A 22320-nucleotide genomic window follows, 5' to 3' on the forward strand; every position below is an offset into this window, starting at 1 on the left:
CTTTAAGACTGATGTCATCCTGTCCTTATCCATAGTCTGTCCTGGACTTTTCCTCTTCATTCCTTAAGAACAATAATCTTTAATTCGATCTTCTTTGACACTTCAATTCTGCCAGTATCTTCTGTGACTTCAATGTCCATGTGGAGAACCCAGCCACCACATGGACATTGAGAGAACCTGGCTTCGCTTAACCAACTTAGCCATCTCCGGTGATTATGCCGCCTATTCCATCTCAGATGCTCACTCTGGACTCTTGCCATCCATTATCAGAACTGAAAGCAATCTCCTCTCACACCACATTCCCATCATTCCATACTTCTTCCTCACTCTATCTGTCCCTTGATATCCTTGGGGTTTTCATTCCTTCCCCTGCATTTCAGTCCCTTACTAGCTTCACTTCTTTCTTCAACTGAGATTTCATGGTCCACAATTTAAATATGTGTCTTCAAAATACTCTTAACATTTTTGCCTCTCTGTTCATCCCAGACCAATCCATGAATGCCCATCTTCAATTAGCCACTCCCCTCATACCCTCCACCACTGATGACATTAGTGGCATCAGTAATGATAAGCATGCCCATCTCTCCTAACCTCAAAAACATCTTTCCAAAAGCCCCACTTTCCAAAAACCATCCCCTCTTCCTTCTTATTTTCAGAGACAAACTTGGTGTAAAAGTTGTCCACATGATTGCCAGTCTTGTTTGGATTTTGCCCTCATGACCCTACCCAAATTGGTCCCTTTAAGACTATCCATTACCTGCATATTCTGAATTCAATGAATAATTTTAATACTTAGATTATTGGTTCCATTAGCAGCATTTGACAAAGCATTTGATTATTCCTTCCTTCATAATTGCTTCTTGGCTTCTGTGATATTTTGTTTTCTCTCTCTTCCTAACTTAGCCCCTTCCTTCTCCAGTCTTTAAGTCCTGGGAGTTCCTGAGGATCTCCTCACCCCTTAGACAAGCCCATCCACTCCCATGTCTACTTACTACAGATGCTATGCATTCACACAGAAATATAATGTGGAACCAGACTTAATGGAAGACAGGTGTCTGGGCACATATAAAGCACCTGTAGCATTACAACTTCAGTTTCATCACGTTTCCTGTAGGTCAGAAGTCCAAATGAATTCAGCTGGGTTCTCTGCTTAGGGTCTCTCATGACTGAAATCAAAGTTTCTGCCGGGCTGGGCTAGTACCTGGAGGCTTTGGCCAAAAGTCTACTTCTGAGCTCATTCAAGATGTGAGCTGAACACAGTGCTTTGCAGCTCTGGGACTTAAGCCCCCATTAATAGTTATCATGCTGTGTACATTATGCTAACTAAATACTGTCTGCTTAGGAAGGGTTGTGTATGTTTGTGAGAGACAGAATAAGGTCTCATTATTGAGAATAAGATCTCAATATTAAAAATTATATTAAGAATCTAGTAAGCTGAATGAGAAATACAACTAGAATGAGGAAGGAGGAGAGGCTATTCTAGGCAACTGTTAACACACAGTAATACAAGGCCAAAAATACACATTCCACACTTGGAAAGAGTGCCATATGAACACAGTTGAGTACGTGAGAAAAATTCCAATTTTAAGAGGGATACACCATGGTAGGAAGGGTAACTATAACACTGTAGCTGTTGGCTATGGCTTAAGAGATCACTAAAACAAGTAAATAATAAACCATATGGCTATTTCTACATTTATCAGCCAGGGTTCCATTCAAAAACACTGGTAGCTAACTCTAAGTGAGAGAGTAATTTACGAAAGGAATAGGGAAGACTAAAGAACAGGCTTATGGGTAAGCTTCTCAAGAACAAAGCCTAAAACCATCCTGCAGAACTGTCCTGGTGAGGAAATTCTGCTGCTCCTCGCCCTGGACACTTATGTGTCACGGTCTTTTCTCTCCTGCAATGGTCACTGTCTAGCACCAATACTATTCCTGCACTAGCAAAGCTATTTAAGAATTACTACTGACTCTGAAGATCAGATTCCTCCACCATGAGCCTCATGCAGACATGAGGTGAATGCAGCACCTGATTCTCTGTCCGGTGTGCAATGAGGTTTCCTGGAAATGATTAAGAGTGACAGAGCCCAGGGAGCATGGCTCCTGTCCTAGCTACCAGTCAGTCTGGGAAAGTGAACTTCAAGGCTTACCCTTGGGGGGTGGGACTATTTGTTGGGACGCTTTCAACATTAGAAGATGGTTGAAAAGATAGGGAAGAGTAAGAAAACATATCCGAACAAAATGTCAGACATTTGGCATAAAAAACCCACCTAAAATCCACCCATTTCTGTTCTTAACCAACATCTTTTCCAATATATATTAATAGAATTGGAATATCAGAGATGGATGGGACATTTGGTTAAATTCCCTAGTTTTACTAAAGAGGAACCTGATGTCTAAAGTAATTAGATAATTTATCCAAGGTTATAACCACAACTAGTTAGTAAACACAACTCATGTTTTTTCAACCCTGTGTATACTTTCTATCATTCAGTGATCAAACTGTATCTTTATCTTAAGGTTCAACTTAAAGCCTACCCTAAGGTAAACTCGGGATTTATTCCTCAAAAAGTCATTAGGTGATAGTGGTCATTTTTTTCCTCAATGTATTGATCTGATCAGTTCCCCCAAAAATAGCTATAAAGCTCAATGTTACATTGTAGAACTCTATTTTTCTATTATTAGCCATGAAGGTAAACTGTAACTAAGCTTCAAATATGTTTTAATCATAGTATATACATTTTTTCACTGGCTTAAAACCGTCCTTTGCCTAACAGCTCATATTCTTGCAACAACAACAACAAATAATTATTCAAAACTACAAGAATGTTTCATTATGAAAGAACTTCTTACCTATATATTCCATCTTACAGAACTGAAGCTAAAATCACCCATGTAATCCATAATCACATGATTTCTCCATATGGTTAGTACTAAACTGAAGCAAAGGGAACATTAATGCTGTAGCATACACAGAACATACACATTCTAGAAGTATTTTATTGTTATGACAACTGATAGAATTCTGAGTCTTGACCTCAACTGTGTTGTGCCGAACTGTTTCTGGCACAGAAGCCAAAAACAAGCAATGAGATTTTGAGAAGATGGACAGGAAAGAAGGCAAGAGAGAACAATGAAAAATAGGAATTATGTTTGAAAAGTGTGGCAGTGCAAAGAAAAAAATTCATTAAGAGCAGAAGATGGATAGTTTTATTCAGATTTAAATGCTATGTCTTAGAAGCTGTTTGTCTAGCACTTTTTTCTTTTTGTGAACACGCCTCAGAAATGTATTGTACTGGTTGTCAGAAATAGAGAATTGATGACTGTAATAAGCTAATACACGTAATGTAGGTGTGTACAGAAATAATTTAAGCTTGACCAGAGATAAAATCATATTATTTTCTATGGCTTCCTTTTCTTTGTGTAACAAATATAATCAATACAGAATCGGGAACAGATAATTTGAAGTAAATAAACACAAAATACATACCTCATGATGATACATTCTCTTGTAATTTAAATCAGGTATTTCTCTAAAAGAATGTATTTTTCTATAGGTTAACTAGTCATCACTTAGACCAAATCATGAAAAAGCTTAAAATTCTATCAAGAATTGCAGACTATTCAATTTTGTAAAAAATTATCTTTTTCCCTCTGAAATATTGCCTGGAGTTTCTTTTCTCTCTCCTCTGATAAACTGATACTGTATTTTTAAAAAGGACATTTCCCCAAAATGGTAATCCTACAACTTACAGTTATAACAAGTTATCAATAAAGGCTAAATATTATCCTACAAACTCACGGGATATACTATATTTGTTATCACCTTTTGGTTTTAAAACTGTTGAAATCATCTAGCTAAAATGGTATACTGGAAAATAAATGTAAATGATGGTCCTATAAGATCAAATGCTGTCTGGTATAAATTCAGTGAGCCTCTGATATTGATATTACGCTTATAACTACAAAAGCTTAAAAACAACCCTAAAATATTATATTTTTATTTTAAAATACACATCCAATCTAAAATCTCTGTATTTATATTATAAAAATGATTTTAATTCAATATAACAGAGAGGAATAAATATAATTCATAATTTACATTTACAGCATATTACAGATTTCCTCATAATCTAAATAACTATGTGGTATAATGTATCTCCCCACTTTAAAGAAGCAGTTCAGCACTCCTGTGATTTGCAATGTCTTATGGGAATTTAGTTAAAAATGTGAAGAGAGGGAGAGAGAGACTTGTATATGATCAGAACCTGGAGAAAAAAAGAGAAAAGGGAGAACAGCTCATAGACCAAACTTAAGTATTCTCTCAGATATACTGCAAAATCTTTGTTGAAAAAGGGTACAGAGTATAGCAAGACCAGATTTTCTTTTGAATCTTTAAAAATAATTTCACAGGAGTTCTGGGAAGATAATCAGTCATGACCTGGGCAGCAATATATATCCTATAAAAGCAAATAATTTCAGCAGTATACTAAGTAAGATATGAGGCTAGATCTTGCTGTATCACTAAGTTTTAACCTGGAAAGAAAACAATAAATTCTATAACAAGTTCATTTGATGTCCTAACCAATCATCTAATAAATATTTAACAAAGGAGAAAATGTGTAAAACACTGGACTTGACTCTGTGAAGGATAAAATAAAATACATAAAATTAATCACATATAATTTTCAGGGGCAACTTCTAGAGAATGAGAAGAAATTATACCTACCTATCCAGGGCTTAGAAATTTTCAAAGGATATGATTATTACATAAAAAATGGAAACACTGGTTGGCTTGATCAAGGATTTCTAAAAATTATGTATGTGATATACCATGACACAAACCGTATTCAGGCTATTTGATCAGATACTCACAGAATGATTGTAAGAAGGTTCCAATATCACAGGTAATGACATTTTCCCTTGAAGATTCAATTTTGTTAAATAAAAAATCTTTTCCCCCACAATCTTTTCTTTTTTCATGCGATGTACACCATACAGTCTAAACCGAACTGCATAATTTCCAATCATCTCAGATTCAACATGATTAAATTTGAATGTCTCTGTGAAGACAGGGCATGGTCCTCTCTGGATGCTGGTTTTTGCTCTCTGTTTCTTTATAGGTAGAAGAACAAGGTGTACTTGCCATGAGTTGCCACCTGTCCTGTTATATGTCGGGATATCTGTGACAGCTGTCACTGTTACCAGAAGCTTCTGTTCTTGTGAGTCATAGTCAAAAGTCACATCCAGTGTGCCATATTTAGCTTCTGGCTCAGGATCAAAAGGTTTAGGAAGCTGTGAAGATGATCCTTGAGCTGACATATCCTAAGAAAAGCAAATTTAAATGTTTTCAGTGTTTAACTCTATTATTTAATCTAGCATGTATATAAATACCTGATATTTCTTTAGGAAGATGTGACAACTGTCTTGATTTGCTGTCACAATGAAAGTAATAGTAATTAATAGTTAACTACGATCAAAAGTTACTCTACAGGGCCAGAGTAGTAAAAGTGGTAGGTTAAATTCAAAAACTTATTGTAACAAAGACAAAGAATTTAGCATTGCCCATCACAATTTGAGAAAGTTGGATATACGTCTTTATGATGCGAATTGAAAATATACACTTCAATGTGTATCTCTCTTCTTTTTGTAGGAAACTACTACATCTCACTTCGAACATGATATACAACACAACTGACAGCTCAGTATTTAGGCTGGCAAGAAAGAGGACATAAATATGAGTGCAATGCCATTGAAAACGTTGGCCCCATTTTCAAAGTTTATTCTAAAACGCCCCCATCTGCAACACAATAATAACACATCTAGGCTTGGAAATCAGTGGAAATATGAAATATGAAAGGATAAATCCAAAGGCCTCAAAAATATTTGCAGCCAAACACTTACTTCCATAACACACACAATGTACACTTTAATTTTTAACCTGAATTTTAAAAACTATGTATTTTCTAATGTTAATTACTGTCGAAAATTGCTGACTACACATTTCCAAAGTTTAAGAAAGACTGAAGGTATATATTTTAATTATAATATTGAAAGAAATCACACCCACTCCACCTGGAGTTGTCTTGCATTCCTGCCAGTCCAGCCCTCTGGAATGTAGTAGGAATTGGCTATTACTGACAGTGCCAAACCCAGGTCTCTGACCTTGCAACTCTACCACTTTGCCCCTTCTAGTATTTTTAGAAATCTTAAATGTCTTTTATTTTGAAATGTGGACCAATTTTATAATTTCCTGTTTTTGATATGTCCTTAGTGCCTATGGCAGTGGTTACAACTAGCAGGTTCCAGTCTTCCCTTTTTGCCTAAGAACTACTTGAGTTTTAGGTGCAAAAACACTGCCTGGCAAGAGCCTATGCTTCAAAACTTGCCTAATGGCTGCTACACTCATGAGACTTGGCCCCGGTCAATGGGAAGCAAACAGAAGTTATGTGTGAAACATCTAGACTATGTTTACAGAAGAAATCACTTGTCTTTCACCCTCTTTCTCAGTCTTCCCACAAGCAGGCATGCAGGTAGGATGCGTGGCTTTGCCTGGACCACGTGGATTAGGACAGTACTTTAGGGGACAGGAAAGTGATCACAACCAACAACAATGACATCAAAACCCCGGGCCCCTGAATAATGTGGTGAAGCAAAGCCACCTACTCACCCTGGACTATCTTTGATGGTTTTTAGCCACTGTATTGGTCTCTTGTTAAAGCAGCTTAACATGTACCTAACTATGGCACTACAGGTCAGGCCATGTTTTAGGTGGGGTTGGGGGTGGGGATGTAGTAGAGAACCAGAAATAGCCAAGTCTTTACATGATAAATCTTACATGTCTAACTATGTTCTATGTTGACCTGATTGGTACCATGTAGGAAAAAAAGAAAGATAACAAACGAAGAACAATATTTCTTATTGAAGAATTCAGGGTTTTTTAAATGTAATATGATGAAATCAGGGTAAACATATTCTTACTCTGTCAAAAAAGTTGACAGCCTAGAGCACAATGTTTCAATGTATGCCACTTTGTAATTGGTAATCAAAGATGATTAATTACATGGCTTGATTTTTCAATGAAATACTTTCTAAAATAGTATCATAATAACTACGGTTTTCAAGGAAGTAAAAATTTCATAAGGTCCCAGAGAGGGTTAAAAGGGGGGTCCTTTACAGATAAAAACTGCTATTTGGGTTCTGTGACAGGCAACTAGAAAATAATTCTTCCTTTCAAGGGGTCTGAATTACAGTTTTGAATCAGTATGAGCTAGCAATAGGTCATTAATAGAGTTTGTGACCTCCGTGCCAGGGAACTTTCTGGAACCCTCACTCCTACCCCAGTTCAGTCATGTATGTGGACGGGTTCTAACACAGCTAATATCCTGGATAAAACAAGAGGAAAGTAAGAATTTTCTATTTGATAAATAACATCTATTAAAGGAACAGTAGGAAGCAAAATAAACTTGAAAAAACACAAGATTGGACTCAATACTAACGGGCTATAACAGCATCTAGATGCTGATATAATGTGCATTTGCAGTATTTGAATATATTCCATTCTTCTGTAGAGACACAAAAACAAGCAGGATAGAAGAGACTCATAAGTGTTAGCAGAGAGCAAGCTGGCAGCCTCTGAAATATGGGCAAAGCTCAAAGGCTATATTAACTATAAATAATGAATAAGGCAGTAATTTGAGAGACAGGCAAAATTCAGAAGATAGAGTAAATACAGACAGTAACTACATTAATAACTCGAATATATGCCAAAGATAGATCAGTAAGTCAAAAATATCACAGAAAAAATGAGTTCTACCTAGAGAAAGGGTTGTTAGGCCCACCCCATGATCCTGTCACCTCTGTGCTAATAGCTCTGTCACCCATGTGTTCCTTATATGGAGATGCAAATTAAAAAGTCTAACTGGCAAGTATCACCAATGACCAGAAGTACTTGTCCCTGCATCTCTCCCAGAAAGCCAGGTTTTTGGCCCATGGCACCCCTGTTCAAATCTCAACTCGTGGGCACCTGGCTGGCTCAGCAGGAGAGCGTGCGACTCTTGATCTGGGTGTCATGAGTACAAGCCCTGCACTGGGTGTACAGATTATCTACAAAAATCTCAACTCTTGTCCTAGTTACCACACCGTATAAAGGAAACAATGATGGGGCAGAAAGAGGGACAGGGCATCTGGGCATTACCTAAATCAAGGCTCACACAGTGTGTTCCTGCCACCTGTACCTACTGGCAGCCTATCCTAAGTGTGGTAACCTATCTCATCCTGCTCCTCTTACTTCTTGCTTTATATCTGAAATAGGTTAACACATACGCACACGTACACACACACACACGTAATCTGAGCATATGAATTCGGTCCACGAGTCCTCTGAAATAGCTTCCCTGGTGGTGTACTGGGAGAGTACCAACACATTGACGTAATTTCCCACGCAATGATTTAGGTCAGGAGGGGCAACAGAATACAGTTGGTTAGAGCACTGTTTTTGCAGTCAGGCACACCTGGGTTTGGATGACAGCTCCACCATCTGAGAGGTGCATATACGTGGGCAAACTGCTTCGCTCTCTGAGTCTTAATGTTTTCCTTTGTAAAATGGAAATAACCTCCTGAAGATGATGTTACTAAAATGAAATGTGCTGACTGGAAGGCTTATAGCAAAGCTGCTGGCATAATCGTTGCCAGCCATCACTGTTGTTAATTCTGCAATCCAGGCTTCACTCCCAGCTTGCTGGCTATCTATCCAGTGTGTAAACCTCTAGAATTACGGTCTCATATATGTTCAGGCACAGGGCACAGAGAAATATTCTTTGCAGAAAATCATGAAATATTGATGTATTAAACTGAAAATTCCAGTGTGGAATTTTCTCCTAAGTTAGATACAATATTAGAATGGTAGAAATAGTAGAAAAGTAGTAACAGATAAAATGTGGGTTTAGAAATCAGGTAAGAAAAAAACCTAAAAACTAAGGGAATTCTGTTCATAGCTCTACTTCCATTATTTAATTTTGACAACAGATGAAAATTCATCCAGTAAGAACACTGACACACTACATATTATGAAATGTTGTCTGGGAAAAAGTTGTAAAAACCTGCAATCTAAAAGAAATAGTTCTTAAAAGTACATACCACCTAACGGAAACCTTTAAGTTACCTTTATGGTTATCATCATAAAAGGAAGATTAAAACAAATCGTTTTAAGAACATGGAAAGACTTCAAAAGTTCAACACACCTATTTTTGTTGTCATTTTCACACTTTGGTTTCAAAACAGGAAATAAAACACAACCAACCAACAACTCTAAAAGCATGATGCGTTCAAGGTTCATTAGTAAAGCTGAGCATCACTTACCCCTTCCATATTCCATGATATGAAAATGCAAAAACATTATTTTTGGAAAAACCCATAAAACATGAGTGAGTGACCCCCCAAAGTAAAAATATCCAAAATAAAAGAATTAAAAAAATAAAAAGCACAAAAATAGGGACCTCAAGATGAAAAAAGCAGGTAAGTAATTCCAGAATGTTTTGTATAAAACGTGAAAATAAAAACAGACCTATTTTGAGGTTGAAACTGGGGTGTGTGGGGTGTGTGGGGGAGATAATGGTTCAGTATCTCATGAATTACTCTCCTTTTCTTCCCTTTGGGGAAAAGAGGGGGGTGGGTGAAGAATGGTGGGGACAGTCCTGATAAGTCTGCAGGATAAAGATGAGATCAAGGATAATACTGGTACCGTAAGCCACAAGGGACAGGACAGTGGTCAAACCTTCTTACCAAGAGGAGCTGCACAGGATTATCATCCTCCAGTAACATCCATGTAAAAAGCTCTGTGTGCTGTGTTACTTACTTCAGGGCTCAGGACGGCAGTGCTGTCACTTGGAACATCTTCTTCGTATCCTTTATTAGGAAAACTTTCTACTTCATGACCTGTGCTTCCTTCACTTGGGCACTTGTTATATGAGCATCTTGGACTGTTGCTGCAGTGGGAAAATTCACATTTACTGTCCCCAATTTCTGAGGGCGTACATGAGAGATGGGGAGAACCACTGTCATCCTGATATGGTGGTGGCTGCAATTCATCCAGTGGGGGTGTTCTTCTCATTCTCTGAATGCAGTTTCCTGACAATGATTAAGAATCTGGTCACTGTTTCCAGTTAGCCTCAACATGCAGTACAGTCCACAATTACTGTATATAACTTAAAAAAATGGATTAAAAAAATTTGTGGCAAGGTAACTATTAGACCCACTCATGAGTTTCTTTCTTCCCTGAGAGGTGCAGAAATAAAATAGTCTGGTTTCCCACTCCTCTCCTGCACAGTAGGATTAGGAAACATAAAAGTCACATACTCGGAGAAATGCTGGTATATACCATAAAAAATGGGAGAGTGGTAAGTCTTAGGGAAATAGCTTATTTACTTAGGTCTTTCTTTCACAACAATTTGAAAGCATGCATATATTTTACACACTCCCCTATGATGTGTGGCCTCTCTCGCCACTCGAGGTACAACAAACATAAAAGTGTCATTTGTTTTCTTCAACTACTGAGATGAACTTAAACTTGCAACCAGCTCAGCAGTGTCAGAAACGTTCTTTCACATTCACCCTCAAGCCGGAATCCTACAATGAAGTGCACTGTGAATCCAGGCCTAATCCCCATCGATGAGCAGAAACCAGATACTGCATTTGGCCTTGTCTCCACCATCAGGTGGCCACTGCCTGCCCCACCGCACCCTGCATCCCCACTCCTTCTAAAGCACGGCTCCACCTTGTCTACAGCAGGCATCGCTACCACCAGCAATGAATCTGAAACCACGTTTTCTTTCTGTCTTAAATGATCCTTTTAATTTTTACCTCAATGATCTGTCTCAGCAACTCAGAATAAATACGTCTGTGAACAGGAGAGAGGTGGGGGAGGTGGGAGATGTAAAAAAAAAAAATAGAGTTGACTATACAATTTAAGAGTAGCTAAGTCTCTGCAGATAAATCCTGAATGCAGTATCAGGTATTAAATTTAAACACTGCTCATTTTTTCTTTTAATGGACTGTGAATCTCCGTTTTTAAAAGGGGCCCTGAAAAAAAAGGTATTTTGTATTATAATTCTTATAATGGAGTTCAGTTCAAATGCTCAATAGGTCTTCTGTTCTTCCTAAGACAGTAAAACTTTACATAAGAAATACAAAGCTCATTTAAAAATTATCACAATGCCTGGTTCAAATGAAAAATATTAATTTGCATGAACTTAGCACAAATTTACATATCTGCTCAGAAGCCCTAATTTTAGAAAAAGAAAACTAAATGTCTTACCTAGTCAGTCTAACATATAACTTTGGTTTATAAGACGTAAGAGATAAAAAAGTTACTGAATTAACATACTGGAAGCTAAATTTGAGAAGGAAGATAGATTGAACTGATATACTGCACTTAGTAACAAAGAAAACACAATATCCCATACTTCAGAGAGGGGCTTCCAGGAGTAGCAAATAAAACACAATATCCCAGATTTCAGAGAGGGGCTTCCAGGAAACCTTTGGTTTTCCTGATAAAAGCAGGCAGAGCTGTCATGCCCTTTTTGTTCTTTCTCCTTCCTCCTGCCTGGAGCTGCTGCGACCATCTTGTAACTACCGAGTAACAAGCATGACAATAAGAGCTAAGGAAGAAGAAGTAGAAAGATACAGAGTATCTGGGTAACTGAAACATTACTAAGTAGCTATCTTTAAACTTCTAGAAGCCTGAGACAAAACCCTCTATGTTAAAAAACATAACAACAAAACACTGATAGTTGGATTTTCTGTTGTTTCCAAATATATTCTCTACTGATACTTTTAAAATTATTTAACCAATATCTTCCCCTCATAAAAATGTATATTTAAGCAGCCATTGAATTATAAATTAAATGATAATACCTAATATTTGCTGTAACATTAAGTCAATTAAAAATTTCCCAATGTAGGGATCCCTGGGTGGCGCAGTGGTTTGGCGCCTGCCTTTGGCCTAGGGCGCGATCCTGGAGACCCGGGATCGAGTCCCACGTCGGGCTCCCGGTGCATGGAGCCTGCTTCTCCCTCTGTCTGTGTCTCTGCCTCTCTCTCTCTCTGTGACTATCATAAATAAATAAAAATTAAAAAAAAAAAATTCCCAATGTAGTGGTTTTAGGAGTCAGCCTACCATCTTTTCCTTTACCTTTATTATTTAAAATTTATAATTTTTTTTAAAGATTTCATTTATCCATTCATGAGAGACACAGAGAGAGAGGCAGAGACATAGGCAGAGGGAGAAGCAGGTTCCCTGCAGGGAGCCTGATGCGGGACTCAATCCCCAGACCCTGGGATCACGACCTGAGCCAAAGCAGACACTCAACTACTGAGCCACCCAGGTGCCTCAACCTTTTTTTTTTTTTTTTTTTTTAAAAAGAAAGGGGTTCCCTGGGGGGCTCAGTGGTTTAGCTCCACCTTTGGCCCAGGGTGTGATCCTGGAGTTCCGGGATTGAGTCCCACATTGGGCTCCCTATGTGGAGCCTGCTTCTCCCTCTGCCTGTGTCTCTGCCTCTCTTTCTCTTTGTGTGTCTCTCATGAATAAACAAATTAAAAAAAAAAAGTGATTTTTCTCAGATCTCAGATTGCTCAGCTTATTATCCCACAGATCGCACTGGAAAGAACTGGGTACATACCTATTCCTCAAACCATTTCTGATGGGTGAATGGGATTACCATAATTCACTTAGATTAATTAGAAGCTATCAAGGTGAAGATGGAGATGCAGTCAGCTTCAATGTCTGTATCTACATGGAAGAGGGTAGATGCCACTCACCAAGGAAAAAAGAGAGAGGATTTAAATGAATAAAATTAGATATGAGGATGGAGACATTACAACTGATACTACAGATGCAAAAGAGCATATAAGATTACCATGAACAACTATATACCAACAAACTGGACAACTTAGAAGAAACAGATATATTTCTAGAAGCATACTAGCTACCAAATCATGAAGAAATAGAAAATCTGAACAGACCAGTAACTAATGAGGAGATTAAACCTGTAATCAATAACCCCAACAAACAGAAGTCCAGAGCCAGATGGTTTCATTGAAGTAGAAAAATTAATAATAACTCTTCTCAAATTCTTACAAAAAACAGAAGAGGAGAGAACACATCTCAGCTCATTTTACGAGGCCAGCGTTACCCTGATACCAAAGCTAGACAAGGACATTACAAGAAAACAACAGGCCAATATCCCTAGTGAATATAGATGCAAAAATTCTTTTTTTTTTTTTTTTTTAGATGCAAAAATTCTTAACAAAATATCAACAAACCAAATTCAACAATACATGAAAGGCATCATACAGCACCATCAATTGGGATCTATCCCAGGGATTCAGAGGTGGTATAACATCTACAAATCAACAATGTGATATAATGCATTAACAAAATAAAGAATAAAAATCATATGATTATCTCAGTAGATACAGAAAAAGCATTTGACAGAATTCAACATCCAGTCATGATGAAAACTCTCAAGTAACTGGTAGACCAGCTGAGCAACTGGTCTCTCGAGTAGAGAGAGAATGTTAGTCAACATAATAAAGGCCATATATGACAAACCTACAGCTAACAGTATATTCAACAGTAAAAAGCTGAAAGCTTCTCCTCTAAGATAAGGAACAAGACAAGGATGCTGACTTTTACCACTTTTATTTAACATAGAGTTGGAAGTTGTAGCCAGAACAATTAAGCAAAAAATAAATAAATAAAAAATTCAAAAAGGCACCCAAGTTGGAAAAGTAACTATAAATCTTTTTTTCTTTTTTTTTAAATTTATTTTTTATTGGTGTTCAATTTACCAACATACAGAATAACCCCCAGTGCCCGTCACCCATTCACTCCCACCCCCCGCCCTCCTCCCCTTCTACCACCCCTAGTTCATTTCCCAGAATTAGCAGTCTTTACGTTCTGTCTCCCTTTCTGATATTTCCCACACATTTCTTCTCCCTTCCCTTATATTCCCTTTCACTATTATTTATATTCCCCAAATGAATGAGAACATATAACGTTTGTCCTTCTCCGATTGACTTATTTCACTCAGCATTATACCCTCCAGTTCCATCCATGTCAAAACAAATGGTGGGTATTTGTCGTTTTTAATGGCTGATTAATATTCCATTGTATACACATACCACGTCTTCTTTATCCATGGATGAAGATATATAGAAACACACACACACAATGGACTATTATTCAGCCACAAAAAAGAAGAAAATCCTGCCATTCGTGACAACACAGATGAGCCTTGAGGGTGTCCTCATGACCCTCAGAATGGGGTATTTCACTTATACTAAGTGAAATAAGTCAGATGAAAGAGAAAAATACTATATAATGTCACTTATATGTGGAATCTACACCATCAAAATGATGATGCCCTACTATTACTTTTTCCCTAATTTTACGACCTAATTCCACATCCTATTTTGTGGAAATGTTATATGCATCGAAGGGCTCACACATGGAAATATTTTAAACATTTTATATTACCATCTGCATTTTGTAGAGCACCCACAAAAGATGGCAAATTATCTTCCTACCTTATTAAAAAAAAAGCCAGGAGGCATGCATATCTGGAATATGACCTGTAGTTTTTAACATATTTAACAGTGGTTTTCCAAGTTTCAGAACCTCAGCTCTAGAAAGTAGTGAACATTCTACATCTACAGATTTCAGTTTTCAAGTATCTGTGGAAATTTGCCAAAATTGATCACATACTGTACAAGGACTTAAGGCTTGACATATTTCACAAAACTGGAAGTATAAAGATGTTTTCTGACCACAATGAAATTAAACTAGAAATCACAAACAAAAATATAACTAAAAAAAAACTACTGAAATCTAGATAAAATAACCAGAAATTAAAATACACTTTTAAGTAATCCATGGGCAAAAGAAGAAATCACAAGAGAAATTAGAAAATGTACTGAAAATAATGACAATAAAAATAATCTGTAAGTATTGTGGAATGTGGCTAAAACCATGCTTAGAAGGCAAATTTCAGGCCTAAGTGTGTATGTTGGGGAGGGCAGGGGGAGGTGAGGAAGGCTGAAAACAAGGACCTACTCATTTCAGGAAGTTAAAAACTTAAAAAACAAACAAGTTAAACTCAAAGAAAGGAGTAAGAATTAAATAATAAAGAGCAGAAATAAAATAGGAAACATACACTCAATAGAGAGCATTAGTAAACCAAAATAAAATTCATTGAGAACACTAATGAAATTGATAAATTGCGGAAGAGACTAGTCAGAAAGAGAAAGAGAGGTGGTATTAATATCAGGAATAAAAAAGAAGACATCATTTCAGACCCTTCAGGTATGTAAAAGATAGCAAGCTTTTCTTTTGTCTTTTCCTTTTTGAAAATTTCAGTCCTAAAGCTTATCAACGGGGTGGAAGTAGGCAGTAGTCTGCCCAGGAAGCTGTGATGGCCCAGAGCCCTATGTCAGAGCCCGGGTGGGATGAGGAGGTGGTTTACCTATGGGAGAAGCCCAGCATACTATCTTGGAGCCCAAGAGACACGAGAAGGGCATCCATGTCCATATAGGGGGTTGAGGTGTCGCAGCTTAAATGGGGTAAAGAGGCCACCTAACCATGGGGTACCCTTTTTTTTTTTTTTTTTAAAGATTTATTTAATTTATTTATTTATGACAGTCACACAGAGAGAGAGAGAGAGAGAGGCAGAGACATATGCAGAGGGAGAAGCAGGCCCCATGCACCAGGAGCCTGACGTGGGATTCGATCCCGGGTCTCCAGGATCGCGCCCTGGGCCAAAGGCAGGCGCTAAACCGCTGCGCCACCCAGGGATCCCACCATGGGGTACCCTTAAACAGCATATGAAACCCAAGCTGGGTGAGAAATGCCCAGCATAGAGAGCCAGAGCCTCAAGAGGGTGAGGCAGCCTGGCATAGGCAACAAAGCCCAATGGGGGTGAGCAGAGTGTCTTCAATGAAGGAAGTAAGGGGTCAAAGCCTGAGTAGGACCAGAGCCATGGAGAAGGGGACTGGCGTGGTTTGTCAAAGCCCAGTGAGACTGACAGGGGAACCAACAAAGAGGTATGCCTGGTCAGAGTGGAAGGCACCAGAACAGTTGGCCTGACACAGGAAAACCAGACCCTAAACAGGATGGAAAGGTAACCATGTAGGAGGTTAACCTGGAGTGTGGTGTTAGAGCAAGTAGGGTGAGGAAGACAACTGTGTGGGGTATAGGGAGAGTCTTGGAGCATAGTGCCAGACCCCACGCAGGAAGTCAGAGCTTTGGTAGGGTGGTGAGGACATCCAATGTTGATGGTAAGCTGGTCTGGTGTATCAGAACCCACATTCTGAGGGTCATGAGGACATCCACAAGTAGGAAAGGCTACAGGAGATATCAGAGCCCAAACAGGGTGAGGGGGCATGCATGCAGACTGGGGGTGTGGGGATAATCGAATAATAAATATGTTAAGTTTAATGGAAGCCAGGTCTGTCTCTCAGTGTTGGAAAAAGAAGTTACAAATATTGGAATGGGAAAAATCTAGAACTGTGTTCTTGGATGGAACTGAGGATATTAGTGTAAACTCAGCTTTTAAACATAATGTAAATTTGGCATAAATATGCATATAATAGCATACACATATACACACCCATTCCTAAGTATCCTAGCTCTGTCCAGTGAGAGGGTTTAAGAACAACATCTCAGCAGAGGCTCTTGGGTGGCTCAGCTGATTAAGCGTTCAACTCTTAATCTCAGCTCAGGTCTTGATCTCAGGGTTTTGAGTTCAAATCCTGTGTTTAAGAAGCTCAGCTAGAAGCTGATCAAGAAGTATGATGGCTTTTTGGCTTCAGAATCTCTGCTCAAGCAGATCCCATGAATCCTGGGCCCAGGCCTGAGTAAGGTTGGCAAGTTCTCTTCCTCGCTGACCCACAATGAGAACATGGTGGCCAAAGTGGATGAAGTGAAGTCTACCAGCAAATTCCAGATGAAGAAGGTGCTGTGTTTGGCAGTGGCCCTGGCCATGTGAAGACGACAGATGATGAGCTTGCGTCTAACATCCACTTAGCTGTCAATTTCCTGATATTATTGCTCAAGAGGAACTAGCAGAACATCCAGGTTTTATACATCAAGAACACTATGGGCAAGCCCTAGTGCCCGTACTAAGGCACAGTTTACCATTAAAAAAACAAAAAAAAAAAAACAAAAAAACAACAACACCTCAAAAGCAGTGTACACACCTAGTGCCCAGATCTTGACTTCTAAATGAATTCTTTGCTAAAAGGAACCAGGACTCCATGAAGAAACAGCAAATTTCAGGGCTATGAAAGAAAGCTGAGAGTAAGAATATATTCAAAGAATGATGGGGGGGATGCTTGGGTGGCTCAGCAGTTGAGCATCTGCCTTTGGCTCAGGTCGTGGTCCCAGGGTCCTGGGACCGAGTACCACATCGGGCTCCCCGCACGCAGCCTGCTTCTCCCTCTGCTTGTGTCTCTGCCTCTCTCTCTGTGTCTCTCATGAATAAATAAAATCTTTAAAAAAAAATGATGGGGACATGTCAAAAAGGCAGAGAAGCCAGCCTGAAGGGTTTGCAGTGAACAAATCCCACAATTTGAGCTTCACAATAGTTGAAGTAACTGATTATAACACATTGAGGAAAAGAGGAAAACTTGAGTCCAACTAGATGTAAATATATGAATAAACTGAAAGAATTTTTAACAATAGATTATATACATAGTTACAAAGTACTTGACTATCAAGAGTATATACTTCCTTAACAAAGATCAAAGTGAACAATATGAGTAACACAATAAATCAAAGTGTACATCACCTGACAGGACGCAATGAGGAACAAGCACCACTTCCTTGGTCTTCCACTTACAGATGCATAACCTGAATCTAATCATGAGAAATATCAGACAAACACAGATATTCTAGAAAATAACTGGCCTATAATCTTCCAAAAGGAACAACTGAACAACTGGTCTAGCTTGAACGGACACTAAAGAGATAGGACAATGCATGATTTTGAACTAGATTCTTTTGCTATACAGACATTATGTGGACAATTGTTGACCATGAATGGATTCTGAGGATGAGATGGCATTAATAAAGCAATGTTAATGTCTTTATATTTATGATCATATTATGGTTGTGTAAGAGAATATTCTTGCTTGTAGAAAATATACACTAAAGTATTTGTGGGTGATAAAGCATCAGGTCAGCAGGCCACTTACTCTGAAACAGCGCAAGGGGTAAAAAGGATTTTGTACTATTTTTCTAACTTTTGTTAATTTTGTGAGGGTTTACAAAAATTCTCCATAAAAAGACACCATCATATCTTGAAAATTTGAAACTCTTATGATATGAATTCCTGAAGAAATAAAACCTAAACAGATCCAAGAAGATACAGGAAAATTATACAATCTTATGCCTATTACAGAAATTGAATTTGTATTTTAAAACCTTCCTAACAAAGAAAAGTCCAGGCCCACGTGGCTTCACTGGTAAATTTACCACTTAAGAAAAATCACCAATTTTATACAAAATATTTTAGATAATATAAAAAAAGAGGGAACGCTTGTGAAATTATCTTCTGAAGCCAGCACAAACTTGACACCAGATAAAATCTCTTACAAGGAAAGAATAAGCCAATCCCTCGTATGAACACAGACATAAAAAAATTCTACACAAAATATTAGCAAATGAACCCCAAATCACATAAACAGGGAACAACATCACAACCAACTTGGGTTTATACTAGGAATAAAGAGCTATTGTACAAATGAAAGGTGGTCGAAAACTGATCTAATGTACTGGATAAAAGAATAAAGGTAAAAATTAATGTGATAACTGTGACCAATTTTTAAAAAGCATTTTTTTCAAAAGCACCTGATAAAACTCATTATCCACTCATGATAAATCTTTGCTCTGCACAAGTGAGGGCTAGAAGGGAATTTCTTTTATCCCATAAAGGGTATCTTTGAAAGTCCTATTGCAAACATATTTAACGGTGAAATGTTGAAAGCTTTACCTCTGATATCGGGAATGAGACAAGGATGACTATTATCACCACTTCTATTCAACAATGTACGGGAAGTTCTGGCCATTGCAATAAGTGAGAAAAAAAAAAGTAAAATTGTTATTACTCTCAGATGTCGAATGAGATAAAGAAATCTCCAAATACTTTAGGGATAATCTATTAGAGTTAGTAAATAAACTTAGCAAGGTCACTGGATATGGTATCGATGTAAAAAAAAAATCAAATTTGTACACATATGAATGAAAAATTAAAAAGTGAAATTTCAAAACAATCCCACACATAATGGTAACCAGATAACACCAAATATCTAAGAATAAATCTAAGCAATCACTTTGCTGTTATTTTTCCAGTCTGGAGGTTTATAATTAAAATGTATACTCTTAGCAACTGGCAAAATCCGCACTTCTGCTTTCAGTGCAATGGCTACATGGTACAGGAAGGGATTGCTAGAAAGCCCCTGAGCTTCCTTTCTCTAGCAACAAGTCATCCCATGAGAAAGGAGAGATTAGCCTACCATCAGAGATTTGAGACTTGCAAGTTTGTCTTCACTAGTTTGGTCACTGTGAAAATTAATAAGCTTGAAAAAATGATGGCAGATTATCATAAACTTCTAATTAGAAGATGACTTTAACTGTAGTTGCCACTCCAGATGGAATCTCCTTATTAAGCAAATTAAAACAGCCTTGGTATTTGATAAGTAGCTTTTACGTAGCAAATGCTTTTTCCTTTGTAACAATCCAGAGGGAACAAAAGTAACATGTTGTTTTCACCTGGCAAAGACAGCAATACTTCTACTTCCCAGCTTCAGGGAAACATAGAATAAAATATTCTTGTTCTATGCCACAATCTGCTCTGCAGAGACCTTGGCTGCCTCAACATTCCCTACTCCCTCCCCTTGATCCCCCTCTGAATGACAGCAAGCTATTTGGCCCCGGAGAGTAGAAGTGTTGAGAGGTTGAAGTGCCTTGATAAAACACACACGTGTGACAAAACTGAGAACTCAATCTTGTGAAAATACAGGGGCTTGCCTCCTCAATAAAGTGCCTGAGGATACAGGAGTGTGATGGAATATTCCTCCCAAAGTCAAAGAGAATTTACTACCCCTTGTCCGTGTCCCACTAAGGAGGAGACAAAAAGTTCGGTTGGCCTTTTTATATTCTGAAAGCAGCACATTCTGTATTGGAGTATACAGCCTTGATCCCTCTATAAGGTAAATAAAAAGCTTTCAGCTTTGAGTAGCACCCAGAGCAGCATAAGTCTTTCCAAATGATCAAGGGTACCGTGGAGTAAGCTTTACACTTGACCTTTAAAGACTCAGAAACCAAATGGTCTTCAAATACCTGTAGTAGGTGAGGATGCTTAAAAGTACTGAGAAGCTCTGATGCTAGAATTGCATTGGAGGACTCTAGATTTTTTTTTTTTTTTTTTGCTGTATCTTTGCTGACATTTTTGATTCTAAGATTTTAAATCTGATTCCCAGTCTCATGGGTAAAAGCTGGCATTTTGTTTTAATTTGCACTTCACTTGTATGTAGGGAGGAGCACATCTTTATCAACCACTTATATTTCTCTATGGTCCCCATTGGATATTTACCTCTTTGAAGTACTGTAATATTCTGCTTATATTAAGCATTGTGCTTAATATGGGTATTTGGTGCATGCTACCCATAGCAATCTACATACTTAATGCAATTCCTATCAAAATATCAACATTTTTTTCACAGAACTAGAAAAGAATAAAACCAGAATTTGTATGAAACCACACACACACACACACACACACACACACACACACACCTGATTAACCAAAGCAATCTTGAGGAAAAAGGACAAAGTTAAAGGTATCACAATCCCATATTTCAGGATATACTACAAAGCTAATAGTACGGTACTAGCACAAAAATAGACATTGAGATCAGTGGCACAGAATAGAGAGCCCAGAAATAAACTCATACTTACAGCTGATTACAACAAAGGAGGCAAGAATATACAGTGGAGAAAAGACAGTCTCTTCAACAAACGGTGTTGGGGAAAACTGGACAGCTACCTGCAAAGAACGAAACTGGACCACTTCCTCGCACCATATAAAAATAAACTCAAAATTGGTAAAAAAAAAAAAAAAAACCACCAAAACAAACAAACAAACCCTAAATGAGACTTGAAAGACTTGAAACCATAAAAAACTAGAAGAAAACACAGGCAGCAATTTCCTTGACGTCGGTCATGGAAACATTATTCTAGCTATGTCTCCTCAGGCAAAGGAAACAAAAGCAAAATTAAACTGGGATTACACAAAACTAAAACCTGTACAGTGAAGGAAACCATCAACAAAACCAAAAGGCAACTTATCGAACGGGAGAAGATATTTGTGAATGACATATCCAATAAGGGGTTAATATCCAAAATATACAAAGAACTTACAGAACTCAGCACAAAGAAAAAAACAAAAACAAAAACAATAATAAAAGAACCATTAAAAATGGGCAGAGGACCTGAATAGATTTTTAATTTTTTTTTGTTTTTGCACCTCCAAGCACATTTTATTTATAAGACAGGGTTCAGATTATTTTTGAACCATGCCTTAAAATTCTTACTATTCTTTCTCACCTTATATTCCTGATGTTTGAAATAATTTCTGAATCAAACATATTTCACACATAGCTTCTGACTTTCTACCGGTACAATCTTACTACTCAGTACATCTATTTTCTGAGTGAAAAACCAATTCACCGTCTCTCATTTCTTGACTTTTGATAAAAGATCATAACCTGTTCAAATGAAATGAAAAGTGGTTTGTTTGTTCTTGAGAAACAACTCCTGGCCTACTATTGATATCAAACAGAAACTAACTGGAGGATCAAGAGATACCAGGGAGCTACACGATCCTAATCGTCCAGTATGAAGTAGACAGCACATGATCATCCAGCTATAAAGTTGGGGATGTCACGCTACACTCCAACATCAAGGGAAACTAGCAGATACTGGATGAGGACCAAGTAAGCTCTGGTCCTATAATACTTGGTATCCTATAAAACCTGCCTACAATACCAGGTATTATAGTAATGCCTGCTGTATTTTGCTTAACCTGCATGCGCTGCCTCATGGGTACACTGAGGGTTAAAACATTATGTCTAATGATAACTCAAAACCATCAGAGGTGGAATGTTCTGGTATTATAATCCTTTCAGAGGAGGCCCTGAAAAATAATATGGAAGGAAAATCCTCTCAGTAGGTAAAGTTCTTAGTAGCCCATTTGGTTTTCAACT

The 22320-nt window shown here is 37.8% G+C and overlaps 1 protein-coding gene and 1 long non-coding RNA gene across 8 annotated transcripts in view; one reads left to right on the forward strand and one right to left on the reverse strand.

Annotated features, from left to right (window-relative positions):
- Window positions 1-22320, reverse strand: part of SYT14 (synaptotagmin 14) — a 212188-nt gene that overhangs the window by 63136 nt on the left and 126732 nt on the right. For all 6 annotated transcript variants that reach the window (XM_077902218.1, XM_077902219.1, XM_077902220.1 and 3 more), the window contains 2 exons: window positions 9857-10128; window positions 4876-5325 (listed from right to left, as the gene is read on the reverse strand). In XM_077902218.1, coding sequence (XP_077758344.1) covers window positions 4876-5325; window positions 9857-10128 — 722 coding nt within the window. The remainder of the gene's footprint in view (window positions 1-4875; window positions 5326-9856; window positions 10129-22320) is intronic.
- Window positions 3013-6974, forward strand: LOC144316381 (uncharacterized). 2 transcript variants are annotated; one of them, XR_013382313.1, is made up of 4 exons: window positions 3013-3120; window positions 4693-4907; window positions 5124-5222; window positions 5654-6971. It is a non-coding gene; the product is annotated as an uncharacterized LOC144316381 (long non-coding RNA). The 2 variants fall into 2 exon arrangements; XR_013382312.1 differs by lacking the exon at window positions 4693-4907 and having other exon boundaries at window positions 3020-3120; window positions 5654-6974.

This window comes from Canis aureus, chromosome 6 (assembly GCF_053574225.1).
Source record: "Canis aureus isolate CA01 chromosome 6, VMU_Caureus_v.1.0, whole genome shotgun sequence".
NCBI classification, from domain to species: Eukaryota; Metazoa; Chordata; class Mammalia; order Carnivora; family Canidae; genus Canis; species Canis aureus.